Here is a 13225-nt window from a genome sequence, read left to right on the forward strand (position 1 = left end):
TATAAAGCATGTTCATTCCCTTTATACGGAAACAACTGACACGCAACTGCCTTGGGCTAACGGAAGCAGCTAACCTGATACAGACCTTCCGAGACAGGCCTTATTCTGCGCAAACGCAGACATAGCTACACACAAATGAGAAACAACCTTATAACTATATTTGCATATGAGCACCTATAAATTTCAAATTAAGCTAGAATCCAATGAAATTAGAATGCAAGCCACACGGTATATTTGCACGGACGTTGTGCACCAGTCGCAGCTAGGTCTCCCATAAGCTGAATGCTTCCATTTTTGCAGTTGTGAGAAATTTTAAAATCCCTGTCGAAAACCAAATCAAATGACAGCTGAAGCTGAAGGAGTGTCCTGGCTCCTGGCTTATCATGCCATAATTAGCTTCTTGTCACAGGTTTTGACTTGGACAAACACAATTTCTTTTCCCTTGCTACTTTCGTTACCGATTAAGTACCTGTGAAATGCCACTGAGAGTTGCCTGAACAACACAAACTAGCACAATTTAGAATGCAATGCTTCTTGTCACAGCTTCCATTTTTGCACAATTCAGAATGCAATGCTCCTGAGTACCGGAGAAATGCGGATGACATACCCTGGCATACCTCTTTTCCCTTAACCTCGACACCTTCACATAACTAGTACAGTACAATTTGATGATCATAGGTCCATAACACCACAGGTCTAACAAAAGTTAAACAAATAGAGTCCAATTTCTAAACAGAACATCATGTTGACTTTTTCATTAACATGTCAATTCCATTAGGACTGGAGACCGTGGGGTATAGTTTTAATTAATAAATTAATACACCACTTGATTTCAAGTTTTGGCCAGGCCCAGCTCCACTTTTACTAAATGCCGTCAATATCAACTCAAAATGCGGCCTCAGTAATCTTTAAGACCTTTACAAAACATTCACATTTTTGCAGTATCCTTAACAAATAATTAATGTATTATAGAGAGTATCTTTTGAACAAAAATCTCATACCAGCTCCACTTTTACTTCCCAATAGCCCTCTCTCTGTAGAGCAAGTGCCAGTTCCGACGATAATTCTTCACCTCCTTTGCCCTGTAACATATGCTAAAATCACTCAGTAACTGATGTCTAATACTTTTGGAAAGTTATCCAAAGAAGGAATCAATTAAAGGGAAACTAAAATAAGGGCACACGTAGAAGGGATTAGGCTCGAGATTTGACCCAATTTTCGTACTGTAAAGATCGAAAACTGAAGTTGAAATTGGATGTGTTCTACTGTTTCTAAAACAAACTAGAAATTTAAACAAAAAATCTGCAATTACTGAAATCCTACAAAGAAGAAGATAACACAGCCAAACCATGAAAAACGCTAAGAATATAAACATTGTCAATCAGTTCAGACGTCAACAGGTGAGGGGAACTCAGCATGAACTACTTCAGATAAGATAACAAACACTTGTCATCAGAAAGATGAGAACTATAAATAAAATACATACCTGATACATGGGTGAAGCTGTTGCACTACCAAGTTCAGGCCGATAAGAATTAGGTCTACCAAGTTTCCCTTATCTTGATCAGGCCGATAAGAACTAGGTCGACCAAGTTCAGCCTGCATTTCGCCATAAATACAACATTAAACAACTAGTGTTTATTCAAATGTATCAAACTTCAAAGAGAAGAAATAACACTGCCTTCACACTTGCAGTAACATCAGTTTCCCTTATCTTGATACTTTGTGACTCGTCATCCTGTAACCCCCAACGTATACATTATACAATAACGCACATAAAATACTCCATTTGTCTTAAGTCATTCGTTTACCTCTTTTATTCCGCCGTTTTACAGAGATGGAAATAGCTGAACTCATTTGGGATTCTTCCTCCGCACTTGCATCAGTAGATAAGTGAGTAATACCTTGACACCTGCACCATAAAGGCATCCAGCAAATTCTCATCACAACTGACCACAAGACGGTCTATATATAAATCCAAACAGGTCTTTCCCTCCACAATGCATAGAGATGGAAGATCAGTTCCAGTCCCTGAAAAACCGTGCAGGTATCATTGCTATAAAATTAAATCAAGGTTTCAGTCACGGTCACAGTATCACCTCAAAGTGCAGCCGCAGCAATTTTCAAGACCTTTACAGATGGTTTGTATTTTGGTTTCAACCTTAATTTAAAACATTGAATTTATTCACTGCAATATCCTTAATCAACCATTAATGTATTGATGATATAACAAATATCTTTTGAACGAACTTTCTTACCAGCTCCAAATTTACTTCCCTATAGGCCTATCTGTAGAGCAAGTGCCAGTCTGACGACAATTCTTCATCTCTTTTACCCTGTGACATGCGGTAAGACTCAGTAACTGATGTCTGACAATTCTAAGTTATCCAAAGAAGGAATCGAATAAAGGAGGCTTAACCTTTCCATGTCTACCAAGTTCGGCCTGCATTTCGTGATAGATACATTAACAAAGGGGATAAAAATTAAAGAACTTCTGTTTATTCACAACTGTAACAAAGAGAAGTAACACTACCTTCACACTTGCAATAATATCAATTCCCCCTATCTTGATTCTAGCCGAACCATTTGCCTACCATAGATTCAGTGACAAAAACAAAGATCAGCATGTACCCCAATTATATGCAACTAACTGACTTCGATAAAAACTCGAATCCTACACAGAAAAAGCAGTCAATTCTACAAGAAGGATAAAGTTACCTGCTGAACGACACTGGTTTCAACATTAATAGGCCGATAAGATAATCGCTTTCTGCCATCACAACAAAGGTCTTGCGCAATACCACCCCGTATGAAATTCTTTTCTCCTATAGATAGCCCTACTCCTACCATTCTATCAAACATTTTCCTAAAAAAAAGTCATATTATTTAGATCAATATACAAATCCCCATTTTGAACTGATTTCTCCATTCTATCAAACATTTAATTCAAATTTACGAATTTTTTGCCCCTAGCTTACCTTGTTGCAATAGTAAACCCCCAAAATTGACATACAGTACAATAAAAAAGAAAAGTGGTCTAGAATGAAAAATGGTAAACACAAATACACAATTAATAGTGCGATCATTATTATTTCCTATTAATCTATTATCATATTATACACAATAAGACTATTCAAGTACCACATTCTCAATTCATGGACTATACCACCAATTGTACCATTTGTACGGTGAGGAATCTAAGCTTTAACATCTTTTCTACATTAAGAAAAGTTACTACATTAGTGAAACTTGGATATAAGAAGTGTGTTGTTCCCGCTTCGGCTGAAAAAGCTCTAGAAGCCATCAGCTCTGAAATTCAGATAGTCGGCTGCACGAATTTGAAAGAAGTCATTGATAAGGTTTTCAGGAGACTAGATTGACTACATACATCAAGAGACGAGACACACTCAATTTCACCAGTGTATCTCACCATGTAGTACTTGTAAACTGTAGCATTAGGTATGCGGTATGCGGTATGCCCTGATGTATCTCAATTCTCAAGCTATGAACCCAAAGCTTTTAATTTGATTCAGCAGAGAAAGATAGGAGCAAGGAAGGCTGGCCCTTGGCAGTATTCCAATGTGGGTAAATTTTGGTCGAGAAATATCAACAATTCTTTTGGGTCATTCCCTCTAAATTTTGGAACTAGTATTACCTATCTGTGCCGTATTTTGAAATTTTGCTGATAACTTGTCATTTATATTCATGCTCTGAGAATGCATGACTTAAAATGATGGCGAGGTAGTATACAATTCGCCGTGTACTAAAATGAATCCAAATCAGAAGAAAATTATGACCCTTCTAAGAGTAAGGTAGTTATCAAAAGAACTGTTTTAAGTTTACGGGTGGTAAAATACTAATTGTGCAGGGTGCAAACTTCTACCACAACTTCCTTGACAAAAAATGGAGAATTGATTCAAGATAAATTATGCATAAACTTATGTTACTACTCATTTATTTAAATTCATATACCTTTCACAAATTTTGAAATATGTAACGACGCCTCTGTTTATTTCAAGCTTGCCTGCCTATCGGCTATCGCCCATCTTTGTTCATGTTGCTAACTTTCAGTTTGGTTGTACTCCTTTATTTTGTGGATCTAGAACTTAACTTAAGACAAAACTTTCACACACGATTAAAATAGAGGTTAAAATATACTCCCTATGTCCCTTGGTCATTTGTTATCCCTTTCCATTTTTGGGTGTCTCGATCGTTTGTTGTCCTTTCTATATTAAGAATGAACTTGATGAGTAATTTGATAATTCTCATTCAATTTGTTCCACTTGTCATTTAGTTATTGGCATTTTCCTCTTTCCTTGGTCTTTGTGCCAAAACGAAATGACAACAATTGAATCGGGACGGAGGAGTAAAAAAATTGTGAAAGATTTTAAATTAAGACGGTCTTAAGGCTTAAGCAAGACCAAATCTCTTCAAATATTTTGTAGTCAGTATATGTAGAGTGTATAATACAAGTTCTCAACCAACGTCAACTATGGTAGCAAATTTCTTCAAAAAAGTTGGTTCATATGATTTGACTACCAAAATCAAATAGCGTGAATATAAATAAGATGGAGTGTGTATTCTTATTTCTTCATATCATTTGTCTACCAAAGTCAAATACCAACTAAAGTCAACTTAACTTAAGATCTCATAATAAAATAATAATCGGATACACGTAATAATGTACTGAGTATACACGTGCACACTATTCTCTACCACATGTCAAGACGTGAGATGTGGTGGATGAGGGGCCAGTCCTCCCCATTCGTTTTTTGGCATCTTTTCATGAGACTCTCAGAACAATGCGAAAGCCTGAGTGTTTGCAGAGAGGTGAGTTTGGGCATCCATTTTGGCATGGATTTCAGTTTGGGACACCACCAAATGTCAAGAGATCGGAGGGAAGTGCAGAACTGTATCCCCTCTGGCAATTCCTCCATCTCTTCCAATCCATACAAATGCAAAGATTGAAGACTACCAGCAAGGTTATGTCATGACATCCCACCCAACTCCACTTTTGGACAATAATGTAGAGACAAATACTCCAAGGCAGAAACTCATTTACCTCTCCCAACCATCCTCTTATGCTAACAAGTTCCGGGCAATAGCTGATGCGTAGGGTTCGCACGGAAGACAATAAATAGGTCGGAAACTCATTTACCTCTCCCAACCTCTCCATTATCCTATCACACCATATTTCTATCTCTGAAAGAAACCGAGTGTACTCGCTTGGTAAATCGATTTCACCACTCCAAGTTGCTTGATTTGCGCTCTCTTCAATTTGGGACATGACAAGGGACGATGTGTGCACCGCATATCCGCTCGAATCATATATTTTGAGATGTTCGAGTTGTGGACACAAAGGGACAAACATCATATTTTCACAATCTTCTATACGGAGATTCTTTAGTAGAGGAAAACAGGGAGATGATACCCACGCTACTTGTCCTTCTCGGCTGCTCCTACCGTCATTAGAGTTGGCCATGTGCGACCCTGATTCTGTTCTCCGACACCACCCTGTTAACTTAGGCAACATATCAATACTGAGGTTATCGAGGCAGGGAAAGAAGGATGATCCTTCATCCGAGATAAGTGTTTCTGAGTCCGCCACATATTCCATGTTCGACAATCGTGAAATATGTAGCGTTTTAAGGTAGCGTAGCTTCCCAATCTGCCAAGGCAGATAAAGAAGCTCACTACAATCTTTGATCTTCAAAGTGACAAGATTAGGGAAATCGAACAACGCCGAGTTATCCCCCCTCCCTGGCCATCTCGGTATTGTCTCGCCATGATACCCATTCAGCTCCAATGTCTTGACATCAGGATGAGGCTGCATCTCTTCCAGCAATGCTTGCTCAGACTCCTTGCTTCCATACTCCTCTCCCTCTCGAAACTCAATAACAATCTTCTGTAGGTGTTCCTTACTCCTTAAATAGTCTCCCCCACCTTGTTCTTCCTTCACAAATTTTGCATTTTTAAGTACTGCTATTTCAATCTTCAAATTCCCTTTCAATTTGTTAAGTTGCTTTAGGTCTTCCAACCCAGAAAAACATTGCTTTGAATCTGAACCTGCCCGCTCACCCACCACAAATTGGCATAAAGTTTGCAGAGAGCTCAACATGCCTATGTGTGTCGGCATACATCTCAGCTCATTACAGCGTCCTACATCTAAGGTGCTTAGATCAACTAGCTTGCTCACATCATCTGGTAGTTGTTTTAAACTAGTGCAAGAATGTAAATTCAAAGTTTGGAGATTTACTAGCTTTGTTATTGACTTGGGGAGAACTTTCAGATCACTATTGTATGAGAGGTCTAAACTCCTCAGATGCAACAGTTTACCTATTGATTTTGGTAAACTTTTGGCATCTGAATAACTCAAATCTAAAGACCTCAAGGATGTCCATTTTAGTATTGATTTACGTGCTAGTAGTTGGTCCACTATATTTTGGCCAACATTCCTAAGAAAAAGGCACGTACGAATGTGAGAATTATTGAAGACATGTTGTGCGTAAGAGTCATACACAAGAGAGAGATGGCGAACTCTTTTACACACATTAGAAGTATCAAAACTGAACCTGAAAATCTCTTCGCCCGCTACTTTTTCAGCAATATCATGCAAGAGATCGTGAATCTTAAACGACTTAATCCCCCCAAATTCATCGCCGTGTATATCTTGGTGTTCCGGGTGTAATTCCAGAGCAAGTATTGTTTCCACCCGTGGCTTCGTAGAATGTCGTCTTTGCTCGAATCCTCCTTGCGGTCTCCTGAAACGATGAACAAACTGAGGGCTCGGCTTTGGCCGAGCGTACTCACTCCGACGCCCAAGTCAGTTAACTTAGAGGGATAAGTTGTTGCTTGGCTAAATGTATATTGTAGAGAGATAAGGAAGATATTACCAGATGAATAGTGATTCTTGGGTTTATTTGTGGATCCCTTCCTCAATGAAGGTTGAGGAGTATTTATAGACTTTCACCTTTTGTCACGTAGTGGCCAAGTGACTAGCAGGTGGAAAGACCGTTCTACCCTCGGCCGATGGACCTATGGCAGGCCGGCCGAGGGTCTTGGATATGAGTACGCGGATATGTGTCCCGGCTGACTAGTTACCCGGCCGAGACCCAGGTGACAGGCCGATGGGCTTCATCGGCTAGACTGTCTAAGTCGTTTGACTTTGCTGTGGATATCTTTGACCTTGCTCAATATGTTGACTTGGTCAGCGGTGCAGAATATGCCCCATCAATTTGCCCCCAGCGTAGTCTATGCCGTGGTATGGGCTCCGATGTATGTTGAGCGTATATTCTGCGCAAGTGATTTCTGAAACTTTTTCTGTATCGGCTTCTTCCACCTCGGCCTGGTTCTGCTTAGGCCGTACCATATCCCCCCTCCACATGGATGTGTAAAGGGCATCCGATGTGGAAAATAAGGTGACGCTGGCCGAGACCAGGGTTGAGAGTGCCGGTTGTTTTTTATTGCCCCTCGGCCGGTGCTTTCTAGCTTGGTTGATCATGTGGCCGGCGGAGAGTAGATATCTAGGAATTTGTTGAGGAAGATGAATAGGCAAAGAGATACTAAGGGGCGTGTTGAAGACGTTTGGTCATTGTTGCATTGATTGACGTTCAACTGTTGCAACGATTGACATTCCGTGGTAGCATGTCCGACACGTGTCTGTTCGCTGATTGGCTGACGTTTCATGGGCTGTGCCCTGATTGGTCCTTCTTCATGGGCTTTTCCCTATAAATAGGGCAGTTGTTCCGTGAATTTGGCCACCAAATTCATTTTCTCCAAAATTTTCTTTTTTCTAAACTTTCAAGCTTCTTTATCTTCTAATCTTCAGAGTTGTTACTCCGGCGAGTGTTTTTCTTTCAAGGTAAACAATCAAATTTTTCTTTTATTTTGTTAAGTAATCGTTGTGAACATGTCTTCTGCTGACGCCGGGACTAGCACTTCTACGCCGGGGGGTTTCCCGTCGCGTCTTGATGAGGAGCGGATACTAGACGCCATCCCGATAAAGTCTGGGGGCCCTAGGTCTCCTTCTCCTGAAGTTGATCCTCAAATATTGGAGGAATGGGAGGATGATGATGATGATGATGACTTCGGTGATGATGCTGGAAGGGCCCACCCTAATGAGGGGAGGCAGTACGTCATGGATCACGGTGACGCCTGTAAGGTCCGTCTTGACCGTGCCTGGACCCATAAGTTCGCCAGTTGTTCCGGCGAGTCATTTTTCGAGGGCCATTTCCACTTTGGCAGGGGATACAAAATTGTTGTCCCTGAGGAGGGTCAGGCCGTTTGTTGCCCCCCACCGGGCTGTACCGGCGTATACATGCGGCACTTGGAGTACGGGCTCCGGTTTCCGCTGAACGAGTATGTTATGGCCATCATTAGGGCCATGAACGTCGCCGTGGCACAACTACACCCGTTAGCCGTTAGGACCATAGTCGGCTTTGTCTGGCTCTGTCTCTTCAAGGGAGAGGCTCCAACGGTAAATTTATTCCGTCGGCTTCACCACCTCAAGCCGTCGTTTTCTGGTCGTGTCGGATGGTATAGTGTGCAAATGGAGCCGGGTTACGTCTCCGTTGATAAACTTTCTTCCTGCAAAGGCTGGAAAGATCGGTGGGTGTATGTTGAGGTGCCAAATGACTATCCGCTGCCCCGATCTTTCCAGCACCAAGTTAATATGCGGTGCGAGACTAAGGCGGAGCACGACAGATGGGTTTCTCGGAAAAAGCTTAAGATGGACGTCAGCAAGGTCCCTCTTAAGGCGGATGAGAAGTTGTCGATGAGGCTTTTTGAGGCGGACAAGGGGGTGCCTAAAAGGTGGATTCCCCCAACGCAGATCATTCTTCAGGATGAGCCGCTCTGCCGTGTCGGCCTCATACCGGCCCTAGCGCAGGGTGAGTGGGGTCGGTGTGAGGCCTATCTCTGCTCTCGACGTTTCTGTTGAACTTCTATTCATTTCTTCTACTTAACCCTTGCCTTGTTTCCTTTGCAGACCATTTCGGACCGGACCTGTCTGAGGATATCCTTCGGAGAATGGGGCTGAACAAGGATAAGACCGTTGCTAATTTGCACCCTAAGGCTTTAGCCCATGACCGCAGAACGCCGCCGAGTGATCTCATGGAGCAACAGCTGAAGGGCTTGAATATGGAGGCGGCCCAGGCGAAGGTTGTTGGTAGCATGGCGCGCCGGACGCGGAAAACAAAGTCTTCGGCGGCGACGGCGTCGACACCGGTTCCACCTCCCATCCCTTCAGCCCAGAAGGAGACGGTGGAAATTGTTGATATTACCAATGGTGACTCCGATGCGAAGGGATCTCCCCTTGTTCGTAAGAGGAAGGTATCTACTCCGGCTACTGCTGAAGCTGCTGTCAGCAAGGAATCGCGTCCTCCGGCCAAGAAGGCCAAGCACGGTACGTATCTATCCCGTGGCCCATATTTGACCGGTTTATTAGACGTTTCCGATGACAGGCTCTCCGGTAGGTCCATGTATGTTTGACATGGATGCTTTAATTGATTTTTGTGCAGATCACTCGCCGTCGGCCATTGCTCTTAATGAGCAGCGAGTGGAGAAGAGCCTCGTGCAGGCTGGTGACCAAAACGTCGCTATCGTCTCTTCATCCCAGAAGGCTTCCCAGCAAGTGCAGGCTGGTGATCAAAGGGTCACCATTGACTCTTCATCCCAGAAGGCTTCCGTCTCCCAGCTTATAGTGGAAGGCACGGAGCTGATTAAGGAGCTGGCGAGGTGGAACAAACTAACCGGTGCTCGTATCATAGAGCAGGAGAAAGCCGTGGCTCAATCTGTTCTTGAGCTCAATGCCACTAAGAAGGTGGCCGTGGAGGCGAAGCTGGGTCTCCTCGATGAGCAGAGGCTTAGGAGAGATGCTGAGAGGGCGCTCTTGGCTGAGAGAAAACTCAGGGAGGACGCTGAAAAGGAGGTCCTTGCTGAGAGAGCCAAGGCCGAGGCTGCGGCGGCCGAAGCTGCTAAACTGCTGGAGAAATGTAACCTTGTTCAGAGGCACGCCGACCTTTATCTCCAGCAGAGGAACGAATTCAGGGACCAGTTTCAGATCCAGGGGAAGGTGATTCGGAGCAAAGAGGCCATCATCAGGCAAAAGGAGGAGGACATTGAGATGCTCCAAACCGTCATGCTCCCTAACATGTGTGTCGAATACCGGGATTTGGCCGAGAAAGCTGCCAGGGAGGTGATCGGGGAGCTCTTTCCTCTAGATGGTTCCTTTCCGTGGGGTAAATTCGACGAGCTGTTTGACGATAAGCTCGAAGCTAAGGAGAAAGTCGTGGCGGAGAAGGCCAAGGAGGCGGTGAGGGTGAAAATGGAGAAAGAGGCGGCCGCGGAGAAGGCGGCCCTTGCTGAGAAGGCTAAGGCGGCCAAGGATGAAGCCGAGAGGATGAGGGCAGCTGAGGCTGCTGAGGCTAAGGCTGAGGCTGCTAAGAACGCTGTTGGGTTGCCCATCGAAGAAGGTGCTGCTGCCGCTGCTAATGGCAAGCAGCAACAGGCATAGGGAGACGGGCGGTCGTCACCAGGCTCACCCGGCGTCTCGGATAGCTTCAGCTGTTCGGGAGCCAATTATTAAGCTCTTCCTCCCTGCCATCTTTTGGCGCTTTAAATGACATATTTGTAACCTTTTGCTTTTCTTTCCCTGTATTTTGTACAACTTTGGTAGGTTGTGTTTTGGCTTATCCTTATGGGGACGGCCGTCGTCTGTATTCTCCTCACTTGTAACTTATTATCTTTAATAAGAGTTCGTTTCTTTTGCCTTCGGCTTGGCCGAGGTCTTTACCTTACTTTGAGTTCCCTTGCGCTAATAGTTGAGCGCATCAACTGTATTTAGCGTCTTCACTTTGTCTCTGGCTTGGCCGAGGTCTTTGAGTTGTCTTTTGCTTCCGTCTTGGCTTGGCCGAGGCAGTCTAGAGTGTGTATCCCAACTGCGTTTAAACGCTCTTAAAGCGTTTTGATCGTTTTTGTGAGTTTCGAATGTGTTGGCCGTAGCTGTCGCGGCTTTCTGCTTCCCGAGGGTGATTGCCGCTCTTGTCGGTGTGACAGTGTGAGCCGGCGTCTCTTTCTTGATAATGACTGCCGCTCTTGTCGGTGTGACAGTGTGAGCCGGCGTCTCTTTCTTGATAATGACTGCCGCTCTTGTCGATGTGACAGTGTGAGCCGGCGTCTCTTTCTTGATAGCGACTAACGTGGCGTCTACCACTTGGAGTGACTGCTGCGGCGTCTACCCCTTGGGGTGACTGCCGTAGCGTCTACTACTTGGGGTGACTGCGACGGCGCTCGCTTCTTGACGTAGACTGCCGCTCTTGTCGGTATGACAGTGTGAGTCGGCGTCTTTTTCTTGACATAGACTACCGCTCTTGTCGGTGTGACAGTGTGAGCCGGCGTCTTTTTCTTGACATAGACTACCGCTCTTGTCGGTGTGACAGTGTGAGCCGGCGTCTTTTTCTTGATAGCGACTAACGTGGCGTCCACCACTTGGAGTGACTGCTGCGGCGTCTACCCCTTGGGGTGACTGCCGTAGCGTCTACTACTTGGGGTGACTGCGACGGCGCTCGCTTCTTGACGTAGACTGCCGCTCTTGTCGGTATGACAGTGTGAGCCGGCGTCTTTTTCTTGATAGCGACTAACGTGGCGTCTACCACTTGGAGTGACTGCTGCGGCGTCTACCCCTTGGGGTGACTGCCGTAGCGTCTACTACTTGGGGTGACTGCGACGGCGCTCGCTTCTTGACGTAGACTGCCGCTCTTGTCGGTATGACAGTGTGAGCCGGCGTCTTTTTCTTGACATAGACTACCGCTCTTGTCGGTGTGACAGTGTGAGCCGGCGTCTTTTGATAGCGATTATGGGAAAAATGAACACTTTGATGGAAAACATGGACGATTCTTCATTAGATATAAACATGCGTCGGGGTGCCCACAGTTGTCCTGGACACCTCCGCCGCTATACAGAGTTTTTCCCGCGATTCAGTGTCCTAATGGCTTATCAAAGGCACACCCTCCCTAGTTAGCCGTCGGTCGCATCCATGAAATTGCCCTCCTGTTGTAAGGATGGGCTTTTTCCCTTCTCTGATTTCTTTGCCGCTTTGAGGGATTGCACGTTGCATCCTCTGGCAGATATCTGGATATTGACCACCTCGTCGTTCTCGTCCTTGGAAACGAGCTTATGCGCTTCCCCCCGGTCCGAGACATACATCAGTGTTAGGGCCCGGATGGACATCACTGCGTCAGCCTCGCTTAGCGTGACCCGACCTATGAGAACGTTGTAGGCGGACGAACCGTCAATGACCACGAACTCAGCTAGGACATTCTTGGCCGCATATCCTTTGCCGAACATCACCGGCAGTCTGATTGACCCCAGGGGTACCAGGCCGGCCCCGGAAAAGCTGTATAGTGGATTGGTGCAGAGGCTTAAGTTTTCAACCTTAAGACCTAGGTTGAGAAAGCACTCCCTGAACATGATGTTCGTGTAGGCGCCTGTGTCAATCAGGCACCTCTTGATCAGGTGGTTAGATATGTCCAGGTGGACTACGAGCGGGTCGCTGTGAGGGGCGATGACTCCCGCGTAGTCCTTCTTCCCAATAGTCATGTCGGGGGTGTTGGAAGCAGGGACCGCTGTGTTGGGCACAAAGTTAATGGCCTGATACAGGTCGTTCAGGTGCCGTTTGTGCCCATGAGCGGACCCACCGTTCTCGTTGCCCCCGATGACAACATGGATCACTCCTATCCGTTAAAAGACGGATTTCTTTTCTGAGCCGCCGGCGTCAGTTTTTTGGCCTTTGGCGACGTACTTACCGAGGCTCCCATTCCGGATTAGCTCTTCAATGGCATTCTTCAGATGCCGGCAGTTGTCAGTAAGGTGACCGGTGTGGCCGTGGTATTCGCAGTATTGGCTCGTGTTACCGTCACTCTTTGGCTTGGGGGGCCTTTCCCATTTCTGGCCCTCGTTTTTGCTCAGGGCGAAAACTTCGGCGGCCGATGCGACCAGGGGGGTGCGATCTTTGTACCGCTGCTGGTAGTACGTTCCCGAACTCCCCCCGGCGCCCGCCGAGTTCTGTTTCCTGGCGGATTTGTCGGACCGTGATCGATTATTGTCACGGTGTCTCTCGTCAGACCGTGACCTATTACTGTCACGGTGTCCTTCATCCGGGTGGTCCTCCCGGCGGCTCTTCTTTTCTGAGGGTTCGGCCTCGCTAGGGCCTACCCAGATCTTGTGA

The 13225-nt window shown here is 45.4% G+C and overlaps 3 protein-coding genes across 8 annotated transcripts in view; all 3 read right to left on the reverse strand.

The window, feature by feature from the left end:
- LOC141611112 (uncharacterized) overlaps positions 1 to 13225 on the reverse strand; it is a 137110-nt gene that overhangs the window by 120643 nt on the left and 3242 nt on the right. For 3 of the 5 annotated variants that reach the window (XM_074429553.1, XM_074429551.1, XM_074429552.1), the window contains exon 2: positions 2534 to 2590. In XM_074429553.1, the coding sequence (XP_074285654.1) occupies positions 2534 to 2590 (57 nt within the window). Of the gene's footprint in view, positions 1 to 2533; positions 2591 to 2718; positions 4136 to 13225 lie in introns of those variants that run through there. The other 2 variants (XM_074429555.1, XM_074429554.1) reach the window with 2 other exon arrangements.
- Positions 1 to 13225, reverse strand: part of LOC141611110 (putative disease resistance protein RGA1) — a 135958-nt gene that overhangs the window by 107994 nt on the left and 14739 nt on the right. The gene's annotated exons all lie outside the window — the stretch shown is intronic.
- LOC141612964 (putative disease resistance protein RGA3) overlaps positions 1 to 13225 on the reverse strand; it is an 87041-nt gene that overhangs the window by 308 nt on the left and 73508 nt on the right. The window contains exons 14-18 of the mRNA XM_074431712.1: positions 2259 to 2336; positions 1812 to 1912; positions 1487 to 1599; positions 1002 to 1082; positions 75 to 915 (exon numbers count right to left, since the gene is read on the reverse strand). The gene's annotated coding sequence lies outside the window, so the exon portion shown is untranslated. The remainder of the gene's footprint in view (positions 1 to 74; positions 916 to 1001; positions 1083 to 1486; positions 1600 to 1811; positions 1913 to 2258; positions 2337 to 13225) is intronic.

This window comes from Silene latifolia, chromosome 11 (assembly GCF_048544455.1).
Source record: "Silene latifolia isolate original U9 population chromosome 11, ASM4854445v1, whole genome shotgun sequence".
NCBI classification, from domain to species: Eukaryota; Viridiplantae; Streptophyta; class Magnoliopsida; order Caryophyllales; family Caryophyllaceae; genus Silene; species Silene latifolia.